General features: G+C 40.7%; 1 protein-coding gene and 1 pseudogene across 1 annotated transcript in view; both read left to right on the top strand.

Annotated features, from left to right (window-relative positions):
* The window catches only part of AKAP13 (A kinase (PRKA) anchor protein 13), a 142256-nt gene that overhangs the window by 10988 nt on the left and 107223 nt on the right, over positions 1-24045 (top strand). The window contains exons 2-3 of the mRNA XM_006885186.1: positions 9914-9989; positions 16697-16833. Coding sequence (XP_006885248.1) covers positions 9914-9989; positions 16697-16833 — 213 coding nt within the window. The remainder of the gene's footprint in view (positions 1-9913; positions 9990-16696; positions 16834-24045) is intronic.
* LOC102860753 lies at positions 23181-23518 on the top strand (annotated as a pseudogene).

Genomic DNA, 24045 nt, shown 5'->3' with positions numbered 1-24045 from the left:
ACATCTCTGCTCTGCCCCTTTATCTGAATCCCAAAAGTCATCTCTCCATTCCAAGTGCATGTACTTCTAGAACAGAACAGATCAAGAAGCTATCACCTGAACAGAGCGAGTGAATATTGCATGCTTTAAAATCAGGAAAGGTGTGTGCTAAGATTGTATCCTTTCTGCATACTCATTCAGTTTGTATGTTGAGCAAATTATTCAAGAAGTTGGATTTTATAAAGAAGAATGTGACATAAAGACTGAAAGAAGACATTTCAACCACCTGTGTTATGCCAGTGACACAGCCTGTTTGCTGAAAACAAAAAGACTTAAAACACTTACTGCAGAATATCAAGGACTTCAGCCTTCAATATGGATTACATCTCAATATAAAACAAAAATCCTCAAAACTGCACCAATAGGCATCCTGATAGATGGAGAAAAGATTGAAATTGTCAGTGATTTAATTTTACTGAAATCCACAAACAACACACTTGATACCAGCAGTCAAGAAATCAAATGACACACTGAATTGGGGAAAATCTGCCATCAAAGGACCTCTTCAAAGAACTAAAGAGCAGTAATGTCCATTTAGACTAAGATGCACCTAATTCTATCCAGAGGCTTTTCAATCACTTGCTATGCATGTGGAAGCTGAACATTTAATATAGATGACAGAAGAATTGGTGCCTTTGAGTTGTAGTGTTGGAGAAAAGTACTAAATATTTCAGTCTGTCAAAAGAACAAGCAAATATGTTTCCGTCTCGCATCCTTAGGGCATGTCATTAGGAGGGACCGTTACTTGGAAAATACGTCATGCTTGGAAAGGTGAAGGATCAGTGAACATGAGGAAGATCCTCAATGAGATGGATCGACACAGTGACCGCAACAATGGACTCAACTATGTCAAAGGTGATGAGGACGGCACAAGATAGGGCAAGATCCAGATCTCTTCGTAGAGTACCTGTGAGTTGGAGTCACCTTGCTGGCACTTAGCCACAATAACCGATCTGCAGGTGCCCAATCTTTTGGCATTCCATTTATCTACATTCTTCTAGATTTATTTTTCTAGTTTAATAATGATCTTTTCACACTCTTATATAACCAGAAAAATTCGGCCCTTTCTGGATAATAAAACCCGTGCTCGTGGTAGCCAGATCACACATAATTCTTCTTTCCTCAGCTTATGCTTGTGCACACTATTGAGCTTTTTTGAATATCTGGAAACTTCTAAATCAAAAGACTGTAATTTGGCTTATAAGGGTATGGTATTGACTTTGACATATGTACGCATTTTTCTGATGAGTAATTCCATGACTTTTCAAGAAGTCCTTAAGGACTTGGGCTGCTAACTCAAATGCTTCACCTTTCTAACAGTTCAAATCCACTGTGGCTCCTTGGAAGAAACATAGACAATCTCCTCAGCTGTGATTTTACAGCCTCAGAAAAACCCACTGGAGGACTTTCAGGGATGAGTAGGGAAGCGGAGCAGCTGGGAGTGAATACCAGACAGAGCGCCATTACAGGATGTGGACTGAGGGCGGTAAAGTGGATGAGAGTGGGGGCTCAGCAGTTCCAGACTCCCAGCAGCCCTTACGGGAGAGAAGGAAGACGTGTTCCAGAGAGAAATAAGAGAGCTGGACAATGACCAAGGATGACAGAAGAAGAATCCACACCTTTGAGTTGTCATACTGGAGAGGAGTATTGAACATACTATGGTCTGCCTACAGAACAAACTTTAGGCACCCTGCATGCGGGTGTCCTTGGACAGTGTGGAGCTCCGCAGCCCTTCAAAGGTATGCTGCACAGAAGAGCCCCTGCTCACCCCTGAACCTTCACGTTCTTTCAGCTTCAGAAAGGTAGAGTGAGTTAAGTGCTTCATGTGCATCTGAAAGTTGGACAGTGAATAAGGAAGACCAATGAAGAACAGATGCCTTTCAGTTATGGTGTTAGTGATGAGTACTGAGAATCACAAAGACTACCAGAACTAACAAGTCTGTTCTAGAACAAGTGCAACCAGGGTACTTATGTGAGACTTGACATCTTGTATAGCAACAGAAGGCCACTCACCATAAATCAGAAAAAAATGTAGATGAAGGATAATGTTTGAAGGGCCAAGCAAATGATTTCTTAGAAGTCATTCAAAGCAGAATACTAGTCCTAATGAAAACATTTAAAATACGGGAAGGATCCAGGTGAAAAGACAGGGTAATAATGGTCAAGGTCCAGTGCTGAGTAATTTTTTAAAGCGTAATGCATGAGAACAATTGTATGAAACAATGTGAATGAAGAATAGTGCATGAAACAAAAAATATATTAAATTTGTAAGCAAACCAATAAAAAAGAGAAGAAAAGTCACTTGAAAGGGGGGAGGGAGTAACCACTGAAGGTTCACCTATGAGTTGGTTCTGACTTGATGGCAATGAATTAGGATTTGCTCATAAATACATGATACTCAGAAAGAATTACCATCTAGTACTAGCAGTCAGAAATTAGCATTTCTCTTGAAAGGTTTTCTTGAATTCATTAAGTAACTATTTGCACAAAATGAATACATTTTTCATGCCATGTTAGATGCTTAACATAAAGTGAATTATACATTTTGTCTTAATAGAATTTAGATAAAAATTGAAGGCAAAGAATGCTCAGTTTACACATTACTTACATATTGAAAACGTGATGAGATTTATTCTAAAATAGTTTTATTGAAATATCTTAAAATGTTCTGAAAAATTGCTGCTCATTGAAGAGAACCGTGTGGTGATAATTCTGAGTAGTGAGTTTCCAGATCTTTCACTCCACTATTAAAGATCTCCTGAAACTTTTTATTCTGAGAGCCATCTAAATTCATACATTGATACAGCTTCTTCCGATTGCAAGAAATAAAGCAAAGCTAATCTTTTTCCTTTTCATCTTCAAAACGTAGCTTTCAGTTGTAGTACAGTGTTTCAGGTCCATTGTTTTTAATAATTAGCTGAGAAATTACGTCACAGTAAGCAAAATTTGACTTCTTTTCAGTGAAATCTGGTTTGAAATTAGAACAAAATTCTCTGAGGCTTTTAGAGGTAGTAATAGTGAAAAAACACTATTTTAGTTTTCTGGAACAGGTAGATAGAATTTGGTGAAGTTGCTGTGTTTGTAGTTACTTCCTTGACGTGCACACTCAGGTTGTAATTGCAGGGTCTTGTATTGAAGGGTCAGTCAAGATTGCTTTCAGACTTTTAGCAGGGTTTCTATCTACAACACACCAGGATTTTAAATATCGGCAACCGCATCCCCTCCAGCTTTTTCTTCCCTCTAACACCTCTTCTCTTTTATGATAAATAAGTGAAATGAGCCAGTGAATTGGTGTGTTTTCCCCCCTTTCAGTTCTAGATCTTTGCAGTGATTTGTAAGCCATTTAATTTCTTAAATTTCTTCCTTGTTAAACAGTTGTAATTTGACTAAATGGCCCCTACCTTTCTACCTTTTCCTCATTTAGTATATTAGTTTCTATAAAGGACCTGCAGAGTGTAGATGACACAACCTTGCTTGTTGAAAGTGACAAAAACTTGAAACTCTTGCTGCACAAGTCAGACTACAGCCTTCAATATGGATTTTATTGCAACATCAAGGAAACAAAAAATCCTAGACCATAAACAACTAGCACTACTCCAGATAACTGGTTCTCAGCACCCCTCAATGCTTTCAGAAATCCACGGCCTCAAACCACAATTGCTGGTGAGCAAATCGCAGTCCCTTCTGGTTCCAGAATCTTCTCAGAAAGCCTGTCAGACTGCTTGACACTTCACAAAGGCCTGAGTGTGAGGACTCCATCTGTGTATCGACTACTATAAGAGCTACAATCACAAAATGAATAACAAGGGCAACATCCAGGGCCAGCTAAAGCCAAAGAATGTCCTTGGCTTTGAAATATCAGGTGTGCATCCACTATCTGGTGCCTGCCTGCTTGTGCCGAAAAAAACAACTGCTCCTTCCCACCGTGTTCGAAGATGGAGCGAGTGGTGCAGCACCTCAAAAGCTGCAAGCTTAAGGCTTAGGCTGCCTCACACCTACAAGCTCATTGCCCTCTGCTGCCTCCATGCCACATACTGCCTCCAGAACAGCTGCTCCATGATGTTCTTCCTCCCCATCAAACACAAGCTTTGCCAGCAGCTGATCCCGCAGTACCACGTGCAGCACGCCCAGTGCCCACACCAGTGCATGACGGGATAAGCACCCAGAGCTTGCCTTCTGCCTCAGCACTTCTGGGCGTGCCTCAGGCTCTGCAACCCACTTCACAGTACATAGGAGAACCTACCACCAAGTTGCTAGATCTCCTCGCCCCAGACAAGGGTGGTAGAGGACCTTTGGAAGATCTAGCCCAAGGTCTAGCAGCAGCATCTTTACCACAGTGACAAGTGGCATATTCCCGGTATACAAGAGCATGGTGACTCCCATGAGCCAGATGGCCCCTATAGGCTTGAACATATTACATCCAGTATGCTGAGCCAGTGACAGCAGGGCTGCCAGTCCTCAGAGTAGCACACTGGTTTGTGATTAAGAAAATTTAAGATGATTCCATCACCATATAGGCTAGTCACCAATTCATTTTTATGTTAAAATAAACTGTGCAGCAGGCAGAAAGAAAAGGAAAAAACCAAACAAAAATCCTCATCATTGGGCAGGATCATGCTAAGTGGAGAAAAGATTGAGGTTGTCAATGATTTGACTATACTTGACTGTATATCAACACCCAGGAAAATACAGCACTCATGAAATCAGAAGACTTCCTGTTTAGCAATAAATGTTGGAGAGGATGTGGAGAGATTGGAACTGTCATACAGTACTGGTACAACTGTAAAATGGTGCAACTACTCTGGAAGGCAATTTGGCATTTCCTCAAAAAGCTGATCATGGAAATTCCATATGACCCAGCTCTTCTGGGAATCTACCCTAAGAAAAATAGAGCTGAGACACAGAGATTTGTACACTAATCTTCATAGCAGCATTATTCACAACAGCAAGAACATGGAAATAGCCCAGAGTCCGTGAACAAATGGATAGATTGAAAAACTGTAGTACATTCACACAGTGGAATACTATGCAGCACACAAGAAAAATTATTTCAAAAAATATAACATGGAGAAGCTAGCGAGTGCATTATGCTGAATGAAATAACTTGGTCTCCTAAGGACAAATACTGTATAAGATCATTGTAAAAATAGAAGGATAACTAGTAAGATGTGTATAAAAATCTAAAGGGGGCAAGGATGCATGAAAGGGGACTGAAAGTAGAAAGGGGGAGTCATGGGGTCACAGAGTTGCTGGGCAAAGGGATTGAACGAAGGAATTAGGAAAGCCAGTGGAGACCTGAAAAGATGGAGTAACAGTGGGCATAACGGATCAGTAATGATTAATTTTGTAAAACACAATGTATATGAACGATCATATTAAATACATTGTGAATGAAAGAAACAGTGTATAATGAATGAAACACGATGTAAACAAATTTTATGTGTAAACCAATATAATAAATTTTTAAAAAGACTTACTTTTGGAAAATCTACTGTTATGAACCTCTCCAAAGTTCACTTCTGCATCTGTTGGACAGTGAATAAGAATGTCAAAAGAAGAATTGATGCCTTTGAAATGTGACATTGGAGAAAAGTACAGAACATCCTCTGGACTGCATAAAGAGCAAACTAGTCTATCTTGGACAAAGTATAAGCAGACTGCTCCTTAGAGGCAAGGCTGGTGAAATGTTGCCTCCCGTATTTTGGGTATGTTATCAGGAAGAGCTATTCTTGGAAAAAGTTACCATGCTGGGAAAGAGGGAGGGTCAAAGAAAGAGAAGAAGACCTAAGCTAGAGAGATGGGCACAGAGGCTTTAACAGTGGCTCCAACATACCAGAAATGATAAGGATGGAGCAGGACAAGGTTCAGATCTCTTGTTCACAGGGTTGTTGTGAGTCACGGTCTCCTCGATGGCATCTAACAGCCACACGATCCTGACTTGGAGGCAGCACGTGTGTGCACGGTAGAACCTGCTCAGTACTGATGTCGATATTTATGCAGAGTAAGTTGAGTCCTGCCAGAGTGATTAGAAGTCTTCACGTGGGTAAATAAACACTGTAGTGGTAATTAAATAAAATTTATAACATCCGTCTTTGAATATTGCAAAGAAATATTCAGCTGCATGCCTGCTTAATATTATTTCAAATTACAGCAGTTTCTGTTTTAATAAAATTAGAAAGTTTTAATGGAGAGAAAATTTGAATTTTATAGACATAAATTTATTGATTGTACTTTTAATTGCACATTGTTCCTTGTTAGTAAGTAGAAATAATTTATTTTTTATATTACCTTCATATCTTGCATCGTTGCAGGACTCACCTAACAGCATTTTCTTAGATTGTTATTGTTGATTGCCTTTGAGTCGAGCGCGACTCACAGCGACCCTATGAACAAAAGGCTTTGAAGCCTTTTTATAACTCTTGAAATCTCTCAAAGTTCACGGAGTTTCCAGAGGCATGTTTTCTAGGAACTGGATGCCACTCCTACTTCCAAAATCTCTTTTGTAGATTACTTAAGATTTCCTACATACGCTGTCTCTCTAGAAAAATTTTTCCTTTCTAGTCCGTATGTGTCTTAAGTTTTTCTGCTTCAGCTCTGGTGACATAGTCCACTGGGAATTGCACTGCTTACCCAAAAGGCTCTCTCTGGCAGTTCAAATCCAACAGTGGCTTTGGGGAGAAAGATGGACAGTCACCTTTCATGAGATTTAAACTGTGGAAGCGCAGAGGACGGTCAGATGTAAGTTGGTTCTGACTCAACACTGAGTTGGGTGTTGACCAAAACTAAGAATTGTCTCTCGCCATCTTGTTCCAGCTCTTGGAGTCAAAGTGTTCTGTTTCCTTATGACATTGTTCAGGTTGGTGCCAGCTCATAATGAATGACCCTCTGTACAAACAGACACAGAAGCTTCCCCGTGCTGTCCCATCCTCACAGTCTCGCTGTGCTTACGCCTGTCATGGTCATCATGGTGGCAGGCCACCTTGTTGAGGTTCCCTCTGGTTTGAAGACTTCCTGCTTTACCAAGCATGATGACTGGCCTTTCTTGATACCATGCCCAAAATATTGATTGGAGACTTAAGTTTCTCCATCCTCGTTTCTAAGGAACATTTTACTGTACTTCTTGGATTTGTTTAGTCTTTTGGCAGTACATGACATATGCAATATTTTTTACCAGCATCGCAATTCAAAGGCACCAGTTTTTCTTTGGTCTTATCATTGTCTGTCTTTCACTTGCATGTGATAAGTTGAAAATGCCGTGGCTTGGGCCAGTTATAGATGATGTATGGTAAGTGTGATGTGTTATGTGTTGTTGAATTGACTACCACTCATAGCAGCCCTGTGAACAGTGGCACTGAACGTTGCCTTATCCTGAGCCAACCTCACCACCTCTGATACAGCTGGACCCCATTGCTGCAGTCATCGTATCAGTCCATCTCATCCAGAGTCTTCCTTTCTTACCCTGATTTTCTACCCATGATGTCCTTCTCCAAGAACTGGCCCCTTCTAGCAACATGGCCAGAGGAAGTGAGACAGATCTTCAAAATCCTCACCTTGAGGAAGCAGCTTGGTTTCACTCTCTCTAGGACAAACCTGTTTTTTTCTCCTGGCAGTCCATGATATGCTCAGCACTCTTCTCCAGCACCATGGCCCAAAGGCACCAGTTCTTCTGTCATCCTTAGTCATTGTCTAGCTCTCACATGTGCTTACTTCAACAGCACATATACCAAAATTGAAACCATACAGAGAAGAGAAAAAAGTATGGTATTAGGTGTATATTTTTCATAACACCTTTCTGTCCATCTGAGGAATTTCTTTTCACTTTCTAATCTTCTGGGTGTTCTATCATGAATTTAATTTTGCAGAATCTTTTTTCTGTATTTAAATTAACTAATTTGTTTGTTATCATTTGATCTGGTAATACTGTTTTCCCAATTATAAAGCATATATTTCTTGGGATGTCTCTATTTGGACATGATACTTTTTGTTTTATATATTGCTGCATTTTATTTCCTACCAGATTTTGTGTCTTTGTTTCTGAGGAGTAAAGATCTGTAGTTTTCTTTATCATTGTTAGGCTCATAAAATGATGAACTAGTCCCTCATAATTTTTATTTCTCTAAGGCTGTGTATAGAATTGTCTTTCCAGGCATGGTTAATAGAGTTAAGCACTAAAATCACTGGGTCCTTCCTGGAGTTTTCCTAGCAGGTAAGTTTTAAATGGCAAATTCAGTGCTTTTAGTTGAACCAGACAGCTCTCTACTTCCTCCTGAGTTGAGTTCAACCCAGAATGCATCCATTTCATGTATAATAATTACTGCCAGATTGTTGTTAATATTTCTCAATTATTCTTCCAGCGCCTATAGGCTGAGTTGGAATTGAGTCGGTGATAACAGATTTGGATTTAATTTTAAATAATATGTTCAAGTTACATAGGATAGCAGCTTACGATTGTGAGTTTGAATCCTTTTTACTTATATAGACATTTATTTAGTGCTGTAAATAATATTCTAAGCAGTTCTATTCCACTTATATGGTTTTACTTTTCTTTCAAGTAAAATTATTTTCTCATGTCTTTGATTTTTTAGTATGCTAAGAATTTTTTTTTAAAGTACTTGAGACTTTTTCAGATACCTTTTTTTGTTTAGGCTTCTCATTGGATACTGTGATTAGAGAGCATGCCTTGTATGCTTTTAATCCTCTTAAATTGGAGCATTTCTCTCATGCCGCTGCGTCTCTTCGTCTGTGCTCTTGTGTGCTTGTACAGAATGTGTGTCCTGCTGGTTTGGGAAGTAGTAGTCTACGCGTGCCACTGACGTTGGTCATGTTTTTCAAATTTTCTGTATCCTTGTCCTGTCACTTACCTACAGAGGAGTCTTTCAATTAAAATGAAAGTAGAAGCTTATAATACTGAAGTGATTTGGGAGTTACAAGGGCTAAAGATTTGTCATTTTTAAGGGAGTTTATTTATTTAACATGATGCAGAATCACTCAGTTGGGTTGAAACAACAATTCTTCCATCTGTCCATCCCCTTAGCCACCCCACTGAGTCCATTCTTCTGATAAATAAAAATAAAATTTTTTTAAAAAAAACCACAAAACACAAAAACACCACATGTATCTATTTGGGGGATTAAAGCATAAGTGAAATAATTTAAATATTAGAATCATTTTAATAATACCATTGTGTTGTTATTTAAAACAAACAAATTGCAAGCCATAGCATCAAATGGTCATTTCGTCTGCTAATTTCTATTTTTATGCTCCCTTTGACCTGTCCAGTGGCCTTGTATCTCTTCTTCCTGTTGGTTTTTTTTTAACTCTGATTAATGAGCTCCGGTAGCATAGTCCACAGGGAGTTGTGCTACTGACCCAAAGTTGGCACCTCTCTGGTGGTTTAGATCTACCAGCAGCCCCAAGAAGGAAAAATAGGCAGTCTCCTCCATGCCGTTTACAGCCTTGGGAAACCTGCTGGAAGATCAGCCAGGAGTTGGAGTTTTTAGAGTCCTAATTGGGTATAGGTCATCTTAACTATAGAAATGTTTTCTTCTTGACATGTTTGTATACCTTGCAATACAGTATAAAATGTGAAAGTATTGGTACAGTAGATATACTTGTAATTCCTGCCCCATCCCAGCAAAAATATAACCTCCTTACTGTTGTATTGATTGCAACCCATAATGACCCTACAGAACAGAGTAGGGTTTCCAAGCCTGTGGTCTTCACAGAAGCAGACTGCCACGCCTCACTGCCTCAGAGCACCTGCTGGGTTTGAATCACTGGCCTCACTGTCCCTTAGATCAACCTGCAGTGGCTATGAAATCAGCCCACATTGCTTCACTGACTGACTCTCAAATCTGTTTTTCTTTTTGCTCAGATAAATCAAGAAAACTGGTGTACAATAGAACCATGCCCTGAAGCTTCATCTCTTTTGGCTCCCAAAGAAAGCCCAGGTAAGCAGAATTTTCCCAATATGCTTGAGTAACTGCATCTAAAAATACCCGTTTCCTGGATCCATTAAAAATCAAACAGAAACCCCAGAAAAGTCAAACCTTTGGGACCAAGTGATTTCGGAATCTTCACCACCCACACAGCTACAGTCCTTATGCAAGCAAACAGCACATCTCCCTTCCTGGGAGCCGTGAGTACATTACGCTGCAGATCTCCTGGTGAGCACCCGAGGCTTAGCCAGTGTCACCAGGGCTGCCCACTCTACAAACCATCTTGACTCTCTAAGTAGCTTACCAGAGGAAGGGAACATATGTAGGTTGGATTTGTTAAGTGTTTTGTCTCAGAACCAAAAATGTGTGTATGTGGTTACCTAAATTTCACTTTTAGTAGTAGCAAATTCTGAAAATTTTCACATGTGATTTACTACCTCATCTATTTTCTTTTAAAAAAAAATACTGTTATTTTTGTGTGCGTACCATCAAATCGGATCTGATTGGTACAGGAGGAGATTGTCCTGCCTTCTCAGCAGAGCATCTGGTGGATTCGAACCATGCACCTCAGGGGTTGTAGTGGAGCTTTTTGCCACTAGGTCACCAGAGCTCGCCTACTACCTCATCTATGAAGGCACCTGTGCTGTGCATGTACTTTTGGTATATGTTGTTGTTGTTGTTGTTGTTGTTGTTATGTGCCGTCGAGTCGACAGTCAAATCATAGCGACCCTGTGTTCAACAGCTCTGAAGCCTATGCTGTCCTGAGCCAGTCTCACTAATTCTGACACACCAACCCCTATTGCACCAGTTACTCTGTCAGTCCATCTGGCTGGGGTCTTCCTCTCCTGCACTGTCCTTCCATTCTTCCGAGCGTGATGTCCTTCTCCAGAGATTCATCCCTACTGGCCAAGTGCCCAAAGTTTGTGAGACAGAGCTTCAAACTCTTTGTCTCCAAGGAGAAACTTGGCTTCACTGACTTCAAGACAGACTTATTTGTCTTATAAACAAGTTCTGGTAAAACAATGAATATATATTATTAAAGAGTAAAGTTACAGTTCTTAGTAGTTGCTGCAAATTGGACTTATCTGGGGAGTTTTAAAAATATCCAGATTCTATTCCCAAAAGTTCTAATAGAATTAGCCTGATGATAGAATCTTTAAAAGCTTTTTTTGGTTTCTCTGCTGGAAAGCCAGAGTTGAATACCATGACACTTCCAGTGTTGCCTTTGTCTTGAATTTCCTTAAGCTTCTATGATGTCCTAACAACACGTGGAAGCGCAAGGCTGTGGTTAGTTTAAGATCCCCAATTTTGAGCTCCAGTTCATGAATACCTATGTGCACCATTGTCTCCCATCTGTAAAATGTTGCTGTTAGGTACCATCGAGTAAGAACTGCCTCCTAGCGGACTCTGCAATAGGTTTTCAGAGGCAGTAAATCTCACAGGAGCAAACTGTCCATCTTTCTCCCATCGTGCAGCTCATGCCTTTCAGTTGGCATTGTAGCTCCTTACCCACCAGGCTACCAGTACTCCCTTAAAGTACTTGTTACTAGCTTGCCTCATGTGAGAGTGGGAGATGGAGTGTTGTAAGGATGATGTGTGTGGTAATTTAAGTTTTTTTATCCGTTGCTACAGCTGCCAAGTGTACACACTGGTGCTTCTCATTCTGGGCTCTTAACTCTTCTTTACCCAACACCTTCTCTGTTTAACTCATTGGTTTCCAACGACCAGCTTTAACAATTGCTGATTTCTTCTTTACTAGTAATTTTTTACATATTTTAACCAGGAGCCCTGGTGATACAGTAGTTAATAACAGTGAAATGCACCCAGTGCTCTGAGGAAGAAAAATGTGGCCACTGCTCCAAGAAGGGAGGGCTACGTTGGGTAGGTCTGCCCTGGCCTGGAGTCGATTGAGTTGGGATGCACATCACAGCCATGGGCTTGGTTCATGTGTCCTCTCTCTAGAGATGGCCTGCTCATTCTGAACACTGCTTATCCCGAACTCTTGGATCTTACTGCAGAAGAATTGTTGGGAATAAAAAATGAGACGTATCCCCTCTTTATGTAGAAAAAGTTTGTAAGGTCTGTTACTATCCTACAGTTATGTTGGCGTTTTCCAAGTTTGGTGAAGTTTGACCCTGTTCACAGATTTAGCTGACATTTTGCCTCCTGGAATCGCTTACTTTAAAATGCACTACTTCCTGCATTTTGATTCCTTAAACTGTTTGGGGCTTTTTCGAAAGTGTAATTATTCCCAACCACCCAAGCAGTGCAATTTTTCTGCTTTGTAAAGGTTAAATGAGGTTGCTTCATAATTTGGCGATTACGGGAAATATCCCCACACATTTTTCTAATCCACTCATTTAAAGAGGTGAATTTTTACCCCTCAGCATTTCCCCATGGCATTATCTTGATTTTTGTAAACACAAACAGGTCTTTCTGGAGTAATTCTTTACGAACCCTTAATTAAAAAAATGTTGCTTACAGGTATAGTGGATTATGACTCCTATGTATTTCCATTTTACAGATCCCTTTTCTTTAGTTGACAAATACATAATGATTAAGAAAGCAGTAACATTGACCAAATAAGATTGTATCTTTGAAAATTACTTTCAATGCTGAATAAATGCAAGATTGGATTCTGATTAGCAGGGCTTGACAAAGCCCAGCGGGTGCTGCTGTTTATTTTCTTATCTTTCCCAATTATGAATTGTTTGCACATATGCATTTTAAATCCAAATGACTATATAACATCTTAAAAAATACTCTTCTATTAAAAAGCTAATGTCTCTGGACACAAAAGATGCAGACACATTTATAGACGTGTCAAAACGTGGGACTGACCCCTGCTATGCCCACCTTGTCTTCCTGGGTTACACAGAGAAACATACACTCCGAGTTAATGGAGCCTTAACTTCATTCAGTAATGTGCCCTGATGGCCTTGTGGTAAGAAGTAGTAGAGGCAACTTGAAGGCACACAGTTCGAATCTACCCACTGCTCTGATGGAAGGGAGGAAATCACCCGTCTTTGGCAATCTGGAGGGTTAGCTCTGAGTCAGTTCAGACTTGATGGCACGTAAGAACAACAGCAGAGAGAGAGAGAACGTGTGTGTATTGAGAATCAACGTTTGAATAACATTAAACTGAAACCAAACATAAGGTGCCATTGAGAGGATTGGGACTCATAGCGACCCTGTAGGACAGAGTTGAACAGTCTAGTAGCTTTTCCAAGGCTATAGTCTTCCAAAATGACACCAGGAACTCTGTTGGTGCATTCAGTCACTAAGCAGAAAGTCATGGACTCAAATCTGTTAGATACACGGAGTGGCTGGTGACTTCGAACTGCTGACTGTTGGTTAGCTGCTGAGTGCTTAACTTGTCAGAAGTGAAAAGTGCCACTCAGGCTCTTGGGTTGTTGTTGGATGCTGTTGAGTGACTCCTAGCATCCAGGTGAACAGCCCACCTGACCCCTGTCCTGTCCTGTCCTGTCCTAACCATCTCGGACACACTCTAGCCCATGGCTGAAGTCACTACATCAGTACACCTTGTTGGAGGTCTCCTCTCCTTTGCTGACCCTCCATCTTTCTAGTCATGATGTCCCTTTCCAAGGAATGGCCACGTCTGACTACGTGTCCAAATTGTGAGAAACAAAGCTTCTCCATCATTTCTTCCAGGGACCAATCTGCTGAACTTTTTCTAAGATACATCTGTTTATTCTTTTGGCAGCCCATGGGATATTCAGATTATGTATATATTATATCCAGTCATTACCACAGTTCTTTTAGGGAAGTACTAATTATCTCATTTCCCTGATGTAGAGACTAATACTTAGAGGGGTTAAATTATCTCTTGAAACTAATACGTAGAGGGGTTAAATTATCTCTTGCATGAAATCCTTCTGCCACTAAACATTGAGATCTAAATTTAAGCCAGGTCAGGCTATTCTAATCATTCTCGTTGCTCTTGTTTATACCTTGATGTGGCATTCCCTCTTTATTAGAAAGATTTGTGAAAGAGGAAAACTGAGATTTAATTATGAAAATTTGGCATGTGTGACATAAGGTATGGAGTCAGCTTACAGTGAAGTGTTTTAGCCCCTGATTGCTTCAGACTCTTCTCCCTCTTTCCTTGTTTTGTTTTCACTCTCTTTCCTCCTACCCACCACAGTCAACATTATCTCACACAGCCAGCTCTTACCCAGACATGGTTTGTGGTCCCTTGTAGTGCCGGTTGGGATTACTTTGAGGGTGAGATGTTTGTACCAGGGCTGGATCTGTATCTTCCCTTTGACTTTTCCGTTAGAATATCTCTTAGTGGGGTTGTTTTCCAGTCTGGAATTTAGCCGTGGTCTGCGTGCCTGCCAGCTGGGCAGCAAGGAGCTTAGCTACTTGCTGTGACAGCCCTTTCTTTTCCTGGGACCTCAACCAAGGATCGGAGGTTTTGGTTTCTACAAGTATATGGAAGGCGTAGAAGTGCCTACCATTTCCAGCAGTCCTTTAAAGGCAGAAGTGGTCCTGTTGAAGTAATGCATTCAGGACAGTTTGGACAAAAGCAGAAATGAACTATAGTCTTTTCTTTCTGTCTTTCTCTCTGTCTGTCTTTCTAGCTTTCTGTCTCTCTCTCTCCCCCTCTCTCTTCTCTCTCCCTCCTTTCTTTTCTTTCGACCTTTGCTTATATTTACTTTTTCATATTAACCCATGGATCTTACCTCTAGCATCTTTTGTATGTTGCATGTTGAGCATTTTTTGTTGTATAACTGTTTCTGCCTTGAGCCTCCCACCATGCACAAACACTAAAGCTCTTCTTTCATATGGATTGTCTTAGTACCTAGCAAAGTACCTCCTCATTTCATGGAAAAGCCAGCTCTGTTCACAGTTGATTCATTTTGTACTGCATCTTAGCTACTCAGCTGATGCAGAGTAAATAACCTATTTTCAATTAATTCCCTAACTTAAGTAGAACACAGTTTTCTCATTACTTCTCTAGAGACACACAGTAAGTATTGGCCTTGGCCTTGAGGAGCTTCCCGGTGAGGGAACCTGGGTCCATACACACTTTTGTCCTAGTACTTCTTTCTTAGTGGTACAGAGAGGTGGGTAGTTGTGTTCCCCCCGCTTTTATCACCCATGAAACAAAAGATGTTACAAGCCACACCCCTAGGAAGCTTTCTTTCGATCAGATCAAGGCACTAATGGGGTTCAGGGGTATTATATCCCTCCCTTAATCCTTTTACGGTTACTTGGTTTATAAGATGATGGGTGGAGATATTACAAAACTTCACATTGCATCACTACAAAGACATGTTTTGGGAGAATACAAGTCTATCTCTGACAACAGTCTTCCTCTTTTTCTCTGACTCTCAACTTCACAAAACATAGTTCCTTCTCCCAGGACTGGCCCCTTCTGATTAACACATCCGAAGTCCAATAGACGGAGTTTTGCCAGCTTTCCATCTGATGGAGCACTCTGGTTGCACTTCTTGTAAGACGGATAGCTGTGTGTGCTCTTCTTAGTCCACCATATATTCATTATTCTTCACCTTATAACATAAATCAAAAGATAGTCGTTTTTCTTCAGTCTTCCTTAGGCCAAATTTGTTAAACTCCTCTCTAAGCTAAAGTGTCTCAAATATCTCAACTATTGGAACCAAATTGCGATGGATGCATTTCTTTTTATCAGTTTTCTAATTTAAATGTGTTACCTGAAAACATACACAATTCTTGACTGTGATTTGTCTAACACATAGGACCAAGACTGTCCCCATTTTTACTTTGAGTCAACTGTCTATTAATAGAGCTGAAAAGCATAAAGAGTGTTTGTGCACTGTATCTTGCTTTTTTAAGTGCATAGCATTGTCTGCTCCTCCTGAATTTAGTTCAATTCAGAATGAATCTCTCCTATCTTTAAAACTTTTTAAAGTGTGTTGTCCTCAACCAGTTAATTGTACCTCTTTGAGGTTCTTGATTTTACTATCAATAAATCTCTTAACACTCTATCTACCAAGTCACATGTCCCTTTTGTCCACAAAATTAAAAGCAGGGAATGATCTAAATACCTTTTCAATTACACAATACTGAATCTGTAGATTTCTTTGATGTACTTTGATGTCATAATCCTCTCAAGATCTCCTCCCTCTGCTCCATCAGAGTTCCTAGTCTACTTATTCGAGCTGAAAGCAGAATCTAGATAATAGACTTTTCTACTTAAGCGTGTTATCCCTCTGATTGAAAATAGAAAAAGTTAAGTAGTTAAGCTTTTGTTACTAAACAATAAAACCTCTAAAGTTTGATTCCCTTATATAATTTTATTCTATTTGCTCCCTTTTGCCTCTTACTGCACTGTTTCGATAAAACAAGTTTTCAGAAGGCAAGGCACTTAGTCTCAAAACAAAGATTGACCCCAAAACCCTACCACATAGCTTCCTAATGTCTGATTTTGATGGCAAAAGGGAAACCTTCCAAGGAAGACGTCCCCACTGAGCCACCTGAGCACAAGCAGGCTGTGGCTTCTCTTTGTACCTGTGGCACACGTGTCACTCCTAGGTAGCCTGTCACCTTTGTCAGCCCAGAATAGCACTTTCAGAGCTGAAGGGTACTAATTTGACAACATGGCCTTTATCTCTTAACTAATATTGAAAAAATTGAAATTTAAAAAACCAGTTTCTCACATGGAAAGAAATGACATTTTTACATTGTTGTATTGCTTGTCTTGTGTTTTTCAGAATGTGCAGACTTCCTAGACGTTCGACTGAACAGAGGGTGTGCATCATCACAAAGTGGCCTCAAGAGAGAATCCGGGAGTGATTCCGACCTCTTTCACTCACCCTGTGAGGAAATGGACAGTATCATCTTCTCAAAGGTATTGTTCACCAAAATAAATGATTTACTAGTCAAGTCATGATCCCGGGAGCTTTACTGGGCCTTGGCCAGGCTCCTATATAATCTCATAAAATAACTCGTTATTGTCAAGTCAGAGCCAACCCATGGCTGACCCTCCAGCAAATTGTCAGAGACTGTAAATCGCATGGGGAAAGATTACCCATCTTTCTCCCACGGAGCAGCTGGTGGATTCAAACCTCACTCCTTCGAGTTGGCAGCATACCTCCTTACCCAGTAGGCTGCCAAAGGGTCTATATGATCTTCTAAGAGTATAAAATGTTTCCTTAGGAAAACCCAAACTCCACAATTTCCAGGGCTTAAAAGAAGACTTAGAGATTTTGTTTTCTCTAGAATCTTGATTAGTTGCATGCAAGCTTTGAAACTAAAAGTTGAAACCTAAAGAAATTGAAGTTCCTTTTGTGTAAATGAAGTCAGAGAACAGTGACGACTTTTCAGTGGGCAGGCAGGGACCGCAGCTCAGACTGTATGAAGTCATGTGTATAAAGTAACCAGAGAGTCACTTCTGATTAATGTGTTTAGGTCTGAAATTCCCTGGTGAGTTGGTGATATCACCTCTCCTGGTCTAGTTTGCTTAACTGGAACCTTCTAGATCTCTGGTAAGGAACTTTAAGCTTTCTCCCTCGTGAACATCTCAGCCATATGAATCACTTGATGTTTGCATATCATTTGAGGCTGTCTAAGGTAGTGGGAGGCAGGAGATGGGATGCTCTTTTGTTTATGTTTGTATCTACTTGCAATGAATTTTGTTTTGTGAATAAAATTTTCTCACAGCAGAGATAGCAACTACACAGCACAGGTCTTTATACTGAAGTCATGAAGGGAAACGGGGAGAGCAAGCAGTCTCCACTTTAAGGAAGCCTGTTGTTCTGGTTTTGTAAGAGCCGTAGGGAAAGGTAGTGAGAGAAGTTAGATTAGTGACTGTTTAGGTTAGCCTAGACAGTGTGATACTGTTGTGTTTAAAAGTTAAGCTCTGGGATGAATTTAAACTTCTGAGAATATACCATCAGGACCTTCCTTTCATTTGTCCAAGACTCTCGGGTCCCTTCTTAGCCCTTTTTTGTCCTCATTATCTTCCAGGACAGCTCAGATGGCACAATGATACAGAACTCAGCTGCTAGCCGAAAGGCAGCAGTTTGAACTTGGAAACTGCACCATGGTGGAAAAACTGAAGCTGTCCAATTCCTACAAGGGAGCCCTGATGGCCTAATAATAAGGAGTTGCACTGCCAACTCAAAGGCACGGGGTTTGAAACCACTGGCTCCCTGGGGGAGAACTCCGGGCAGTTTCCTCCAGTGCAGTTTACTGCCTCTGGACACAGTCTGTAGAGTCAGTCTGAGTCAGTTCCAACACGAGGCCACATAACAGCAACTTCCTAAAAAGACAAACTCCTAGTGTGGGACAGTTGTACTGTGTGCTTTAGGATTGCTGTGAATCAGAATTGACCTAATGGTAGTGGGATTTGGGTTTTGATTTATCTTGTGGGGGTTATTTTGAAATTTTAGAAATGTAAGAATTTCTGTTATTGTTACTTACAGGGCGTTGATGCCAAGGGACTTTGTAAAGTGAAAATCCACATGTTCTAAACATCTACCCTTCTTCCTTCTCTGAAGTTATTTACAATGAGGGAAACATAAACATTTCTTTTTATTATATATCAAAATTTAGGTGATTTCCAGTGTAACTTTGAGATGTCCATTGTAAAATCTTCTAAAGGTCATTTGTAATACCTGGGGGAATTACCATTCTGAAGGAAGAGGCCTCTGTGACACATAGCAATATTTTGTCTGAAAATAAACACATTCAGCCATATTTCCAGCAGACAATTTGTGTAGTAAAAAGTTTTTCTTAAGAATTGAAGTGTCTTCATTAAGAAATACTCACTGCTTCATAGGTACATGAGACTTTGCCCACCTGGGTGTAACCATCTCTGCAAAATACTGAAGTGAATGGTTTTTCTGACTGAAAAGAGTTATAATTTCCTGTACATTACCTTTTCATTTAGTCTGTGAGTAGCATTTTGGAGACTGTTGGTACAGAAGGCCTGTGCTCGAATTGTCAGTTCATTCAGGTTGACTTGTGTACTTACTGTCAGGTCGGAGCTGACCCGCCAGCAGGTTTTCAGAGGTAGTGTATCCCAGAGGAGATTAACCATCATTCTTCTGTGGAACATCTAGTGGATCTGAACGCCATGCCTTCGAGATTTCAGCTCAGCCTCTTAACACCAGGACACCACAGCTCCTAATAAATAGGGGGAAGAATTAACTTTAAAGAGTGCACTGGAGACATTTTCCCTTAGAGTATTGTGATTGTTATAGGCCGTCAAGGTGGAACTGACTCATAGCTGACCCTCCAGTGGCTTTTCAAAGGCTATAAATCTCAAGGGAAGAGAATGTCTATCTTTCTCTAGTGACTAGACAGATAGGATTTTAAACTTAAATGTGCTCTCCACATGAACTTGTACATTCCTTTTTCTCTCTTTCATGTGTGCCCAGCGCCTAAGGGGCCTTGGAAGAGGCCAGGAGGGCCTGTCCTCTTAACCTTTCCACTCTTCCAGTGTTGACTGTGACCAGGACGAAAAAAAAATAAATGTCTCTAATATTAAAAACAAAGGGCTTATTACGAATGGAAAAGCAGGGAGCCAAATTAATATTTGTATGGTGCTTACTCCATTCTAGGTTCTGAACTGAGTTTGTTCCGTTAGATGCTCTCATTTCATACTCCTGGCAACTCTGTTGTTGTCATGCACCGTCTAGACAAAAACAACCCATAGCAGACCCTGCAGTGGATTTTCAGAGGCAGGAAGCCACCTGAGAGGAAAGTGACCACCCTTCACCCATGTAGCCCCTGGTGTATTTGAACCACATGCCTTTGAGTTGGCAGCACAGCTCCTTACCATTAGGCCACCCGAGCTCCACAGCAACTCTCCTAGGTAGTTCCTTTATACTGCTTTTAGAAAATGGAAGCTCTGACTGCTCAAGAAGTTTACCCAGAATTTTGTTGTTGTTATTGTTGTGTACTGTAGAGTTGGAACTAGCCTGTAGCTGACCCTCTGGCAGGTTTTCAGAGGCAGTGAATCGCAGGGAGGAGATTGCCCATCCTCCCGCACAGCAGCTGGTGGACTCGAACTGTGTGTCTTCGGGATTGCAGTGCAGCCTGTTGCCACTAGGCCACCAGAACTTAGGCAGTTGTAAATGTTAGCCTTTGTGCCTCACTTAGCCTGATCCTACAACCTGTTTATTTTCTGGTATCTTTTTCTCTCAGTTTTCCGCACACTTTCTACATACTTTCTTTTATGTCCAGTGGTTAGTTTAGAAGCATTGCAGTGACCAGCTGTCAGCTACTTCCTTCAAGGTATTCCTTTATGATCATGGACACAGCGTGTGCTGTGAAATATCAGAATGTCCCCGAGATTCTCCTTGGGGTCTAGCCCTCCTCTCTTCCTTTCTCTGAAAAATAATCTGTAGGCAAGATATTGCAACATCCTTTTCTGTGAACCATGAGTGGTGCATTAGATCACTTCCTGCAGGCACTTTTATGACTCTGGCCTTACAGAAGCCTCTTGAACAGACTGTGGTGTTTGTCATGAACTCGTCCCTTTAACTTTTTCTTTCCATTCAGTATGATTCTTGATGAGTGTTAGGTGATTAGTGTTTATTCTCCTGGACATTTTCCAGTTCCTAAGGTCTGCCTTTTCCTTAGCTCAACTGCTTAAAATTTAATTTTGTTTTAAGAGAGACGAAATCCTTGAGATGTTTTTTGGCAATATGTAAGAGAGAAAGTGTGATCATATAATATATATGATGTAGGCCACCCTGTAATCTCAAAGAATAATTGAAGCTCACAGAAATGATTAATAGTTGCTGCCTTCTTTTCCAAAGAAAGAGAAATGAGAGCCCTTATACACTTGTTTTTCTCCAAGTTATAAAAAAGTATCCACAGTTGATTAAAACAATCAAAGTATATCCCCTGGAACTGCTGCTCTGAGATAATCTTTAAACCTTGAACCAGAAATGGCCTCTGAATCTTTTTGAAACCAAACAACAACTTGGCTGAAAGGAGGGGAAAAAAGTCTGCCTTAAACATTACACTCTTTCAAGAACTGTCTGTATGGGATCAAATTGACAACTGCACCCTCAGGACATAGATGAGAAGCTTCTGTGAGTTTTATGTAAACAGGCGGAGGCATCTTAAATTCCGTAAGGTGCTGAACACTAAGGGAACATTTCCCTTATGTTGTTTTTTTCTCCCAAATTATTCAAAACACAAAGGCAAAAATGTATTTTTTTAAAAATATGTAACCTTTTGGCAATAAAAAGGGGATATATTTACAGGATCTAAATTAGGAAAACCTTACTTCCCTGTGTCAAGTGAAAAAAAGAAGTCATTTCTTAGAGTCATAACTGACTCATAGCTGACCCTCCAGCTGGTTACCAGAGGCTGTAAATCACATGAGAGGAAATGGCCCATCTTTCTCCCCTCAAACAAGTAGTTCATTTGGACCAAATGCCATTGTGTTAGCCGTGCAACTCCAAGTACTAAAAGTATTAGAAGCTCAGAATTGTGAAGCAGGGCTAATGGTTGATACCAGAATACTTAGAAGTCTTATATAAAATATTCCACATTACATCGCTGTTAGTCTTGTCAGCAGGTCAGCCCCAGCTCACAGCTGGAATCCTTACACAAGGATGATCCCTGGTCCTCCAAGTTGGAATTATGTTTTCATTCATTGTACAGCCACAGCATCAGTCCCATCTCACTGAGGATCGTTTACATTTTCGCAGAGCCTCTACTCTACCAAGCATAAAGTTCTCCGCCAGGAATCGAACCCTCATGATACCATGTCCATTCTTAAAAAGTAACTCTCTCCATCCTTACTTTTTAAAAAATTGTTTTATATTGGTTTGCATACACAATTTGTATACATTGTGTTTCATTTGTATACATTGTGCTTCACATATTCCTCTATTCACCGTATATTCCTCTATTCACCGTGTTCCATAGTATCTCATTTATTGTGTTTTATAAAATTAATCACCATTGATACAAGCCCATCTTTACCCCACCTTTTCAGTTCCACACTGGATCTTTCCTAATTCCTTCACCCCCTCTCTCTGCCCACATAACTCTGACCGCAGGATTCCTCCCTCTGCTTCCCCTTTTGGACTTCTGTATACATCTTGCTAGTAAGTCCTCTATTGTGGGCTGGGTTGGTTTTTTGTTTTGTTTTTGGGTTGTGTTTTTTTTTTTTTTTTTATTGTGTGTTTTGTTGTTGTTGTTGTTTGTTTTATCCACAGTTTGTCCTTCTGTGAGACCGGGTGAGTTCACTCAGCATAACCTCTCCCATGTTATATAGTATTTTTTTTCAAGTCTTTGCTCCTGAATACTGCATGGTAGTCCATCCTTAACTATTAAGGAGCATCTGGCTGTGCTTCCTTCAACGCAGATTTGTTACTTCTTCGAAGTGTAGATGGTATATTCGGTATTTTTTTTTTACCATTAGCACCATAATTCAAAGACATCAGTGTTTTCTTCCTTAATCATTGTCCAACTTTCACATTCATGTGAGGAGACTGAAAAATGCCAAGTCTTGAGTCATGGACACTTTAGTCCTCTAAATGATGTATCAATAAATATTATAATAAAACCCGTGAAATCTGTAACTGTAATGTAGAAACTCTCAGAGAAGGAAAAGGAAAATGCAAGTGTTTCATTCTAAATTAAATAATAGAACAATAGTTAGTGCACCCTGTCAGCTGTGGGAAACTTTTACTGGTGGGGGGGAGGGGGGTGTTGCAAGAAAGCCCCAAACCCTCAAGCACATTGCTGTGGAGTCAGAACTCACTTAGCTGACCCTCCAGTGTGTTTTCAGAGGCTGTAAATCACACAGAGGGGCCCGGTCAGCTTTTTCCCTCTGAGCTGCTGGTGAAATCTATTGGAGAAGCTCTTGACTAGCCACGCAGTCTGACCCAAGTCCCTGTTTGCATGAGCTTCACGGTGCGGTTTAAATGAAAGTCAGTTATATTGTTCATATACTCAAATATTAGCTTAGTAGTGTTCACAAGATTTCAATAGGCAATATCATCATCTAATATACATTTTTAAGTAAATATTACCATTATTTTGTTCTTTCAATTTCTCTAGTGCTGGTAATTTAATACGAGCATCACTGCTTCCAGTACATAAGCTACACAGACTGACAGATGAGTGGTAACACAACTTAAGCCCTGTGTAATTAATACTTAATAAAAAGTTCGAGTTTATTTGTAATAGAGTGTTAAGAAAAAAATGTTTTGGAAAACCAAGATAATGGCCCCCGTGGATCTCGAGTTGAAGAAGGCCTTTACAGAGCTACAAGCCAAAGTTATTGGCATGCAACAGAAAGTGAAGCTTGCAGACATACAGTTTGAAGAGCTAACCAGAACCAAAAAAATGCACATCTTACAGATACAGAGATCATGACTTTGGTGGATGAAACTAACAGTATGAAAGCATAGGAAGAATGTTTATTCTTTAGTCGAAGGAGGTCATTCACAACCAGCTGTTAGAAAAACAGAAAACAGCAGAAGAAATCCTACCTTGAACGGAGTTTGAAGGAGGCCGAGGACAACATCCAGGAGATGCTGATGACACGCAGGGCCCCGTAGGCGGCCTTGAGGAGAAAGCCCTCCACGGGATCCCTCTCAAGGGGAGCCTCTGCTCTATGCTGGTGGACACCAGCCAGGTGACCTCATCCCTGCACTCTTTGTACATGGCCCTGAGTTCCTCACAGATCCCAGCCCTCTATTTCTGACCCTGGCTCCTCCACAGGACACTGCTCTCTCCTGGGGATGCAGGGTGAGCTTCCCAGGAGAGGGGAGGCAGGAGCCATGCAGGCAGAACCTACCTGAGCCCACTCCTGGCACCATGCCGGCCAGATCGATAAAGACATCTGCCCCACTCTGCTGTCTGCCTTGCTTGAGGATGTGAGCAGAAAACTGAAAAGCTGTGGCCAACTTTGTGCCTCAGCTCCTCCAGTCCATCTCCTTGGCCGGGGTCCCATCCCTTGCTTGGAAGCCAGCCCTTCCTTGGCAATTAGGATCTTGCCCATTTCCCCTTCTGGTGGTTTTAATTCTCTCAAATTTTAAACTTCCATGTATATATAGGGATGATGATGGCCAGGATTATTGTTGTT

The sequence above is a fragment of the Elephantulus edwardii genome, unplaced genomic scaffold (assembly GCF_000299155.1).
Source record: "Elephantulus edwardii isolate Elephantulus edwardi_28Jun2011 unplaced genomic scaffold, EleEdw1.0 scaffold00041, whole genome shotgun sequence".
Taxonomy (NCBI): domain Eukaryota; kingdom Metazoa; phylum Chordata; class Mammalia; order Macroscelidea; family Macroscelididae; genus Elephantulus; species Elephantulus edwardii.
Note: the sequence above shows the minus strand (reverse complement) of the source record. Positions and strands in the feature narration are given on the sequence as shown.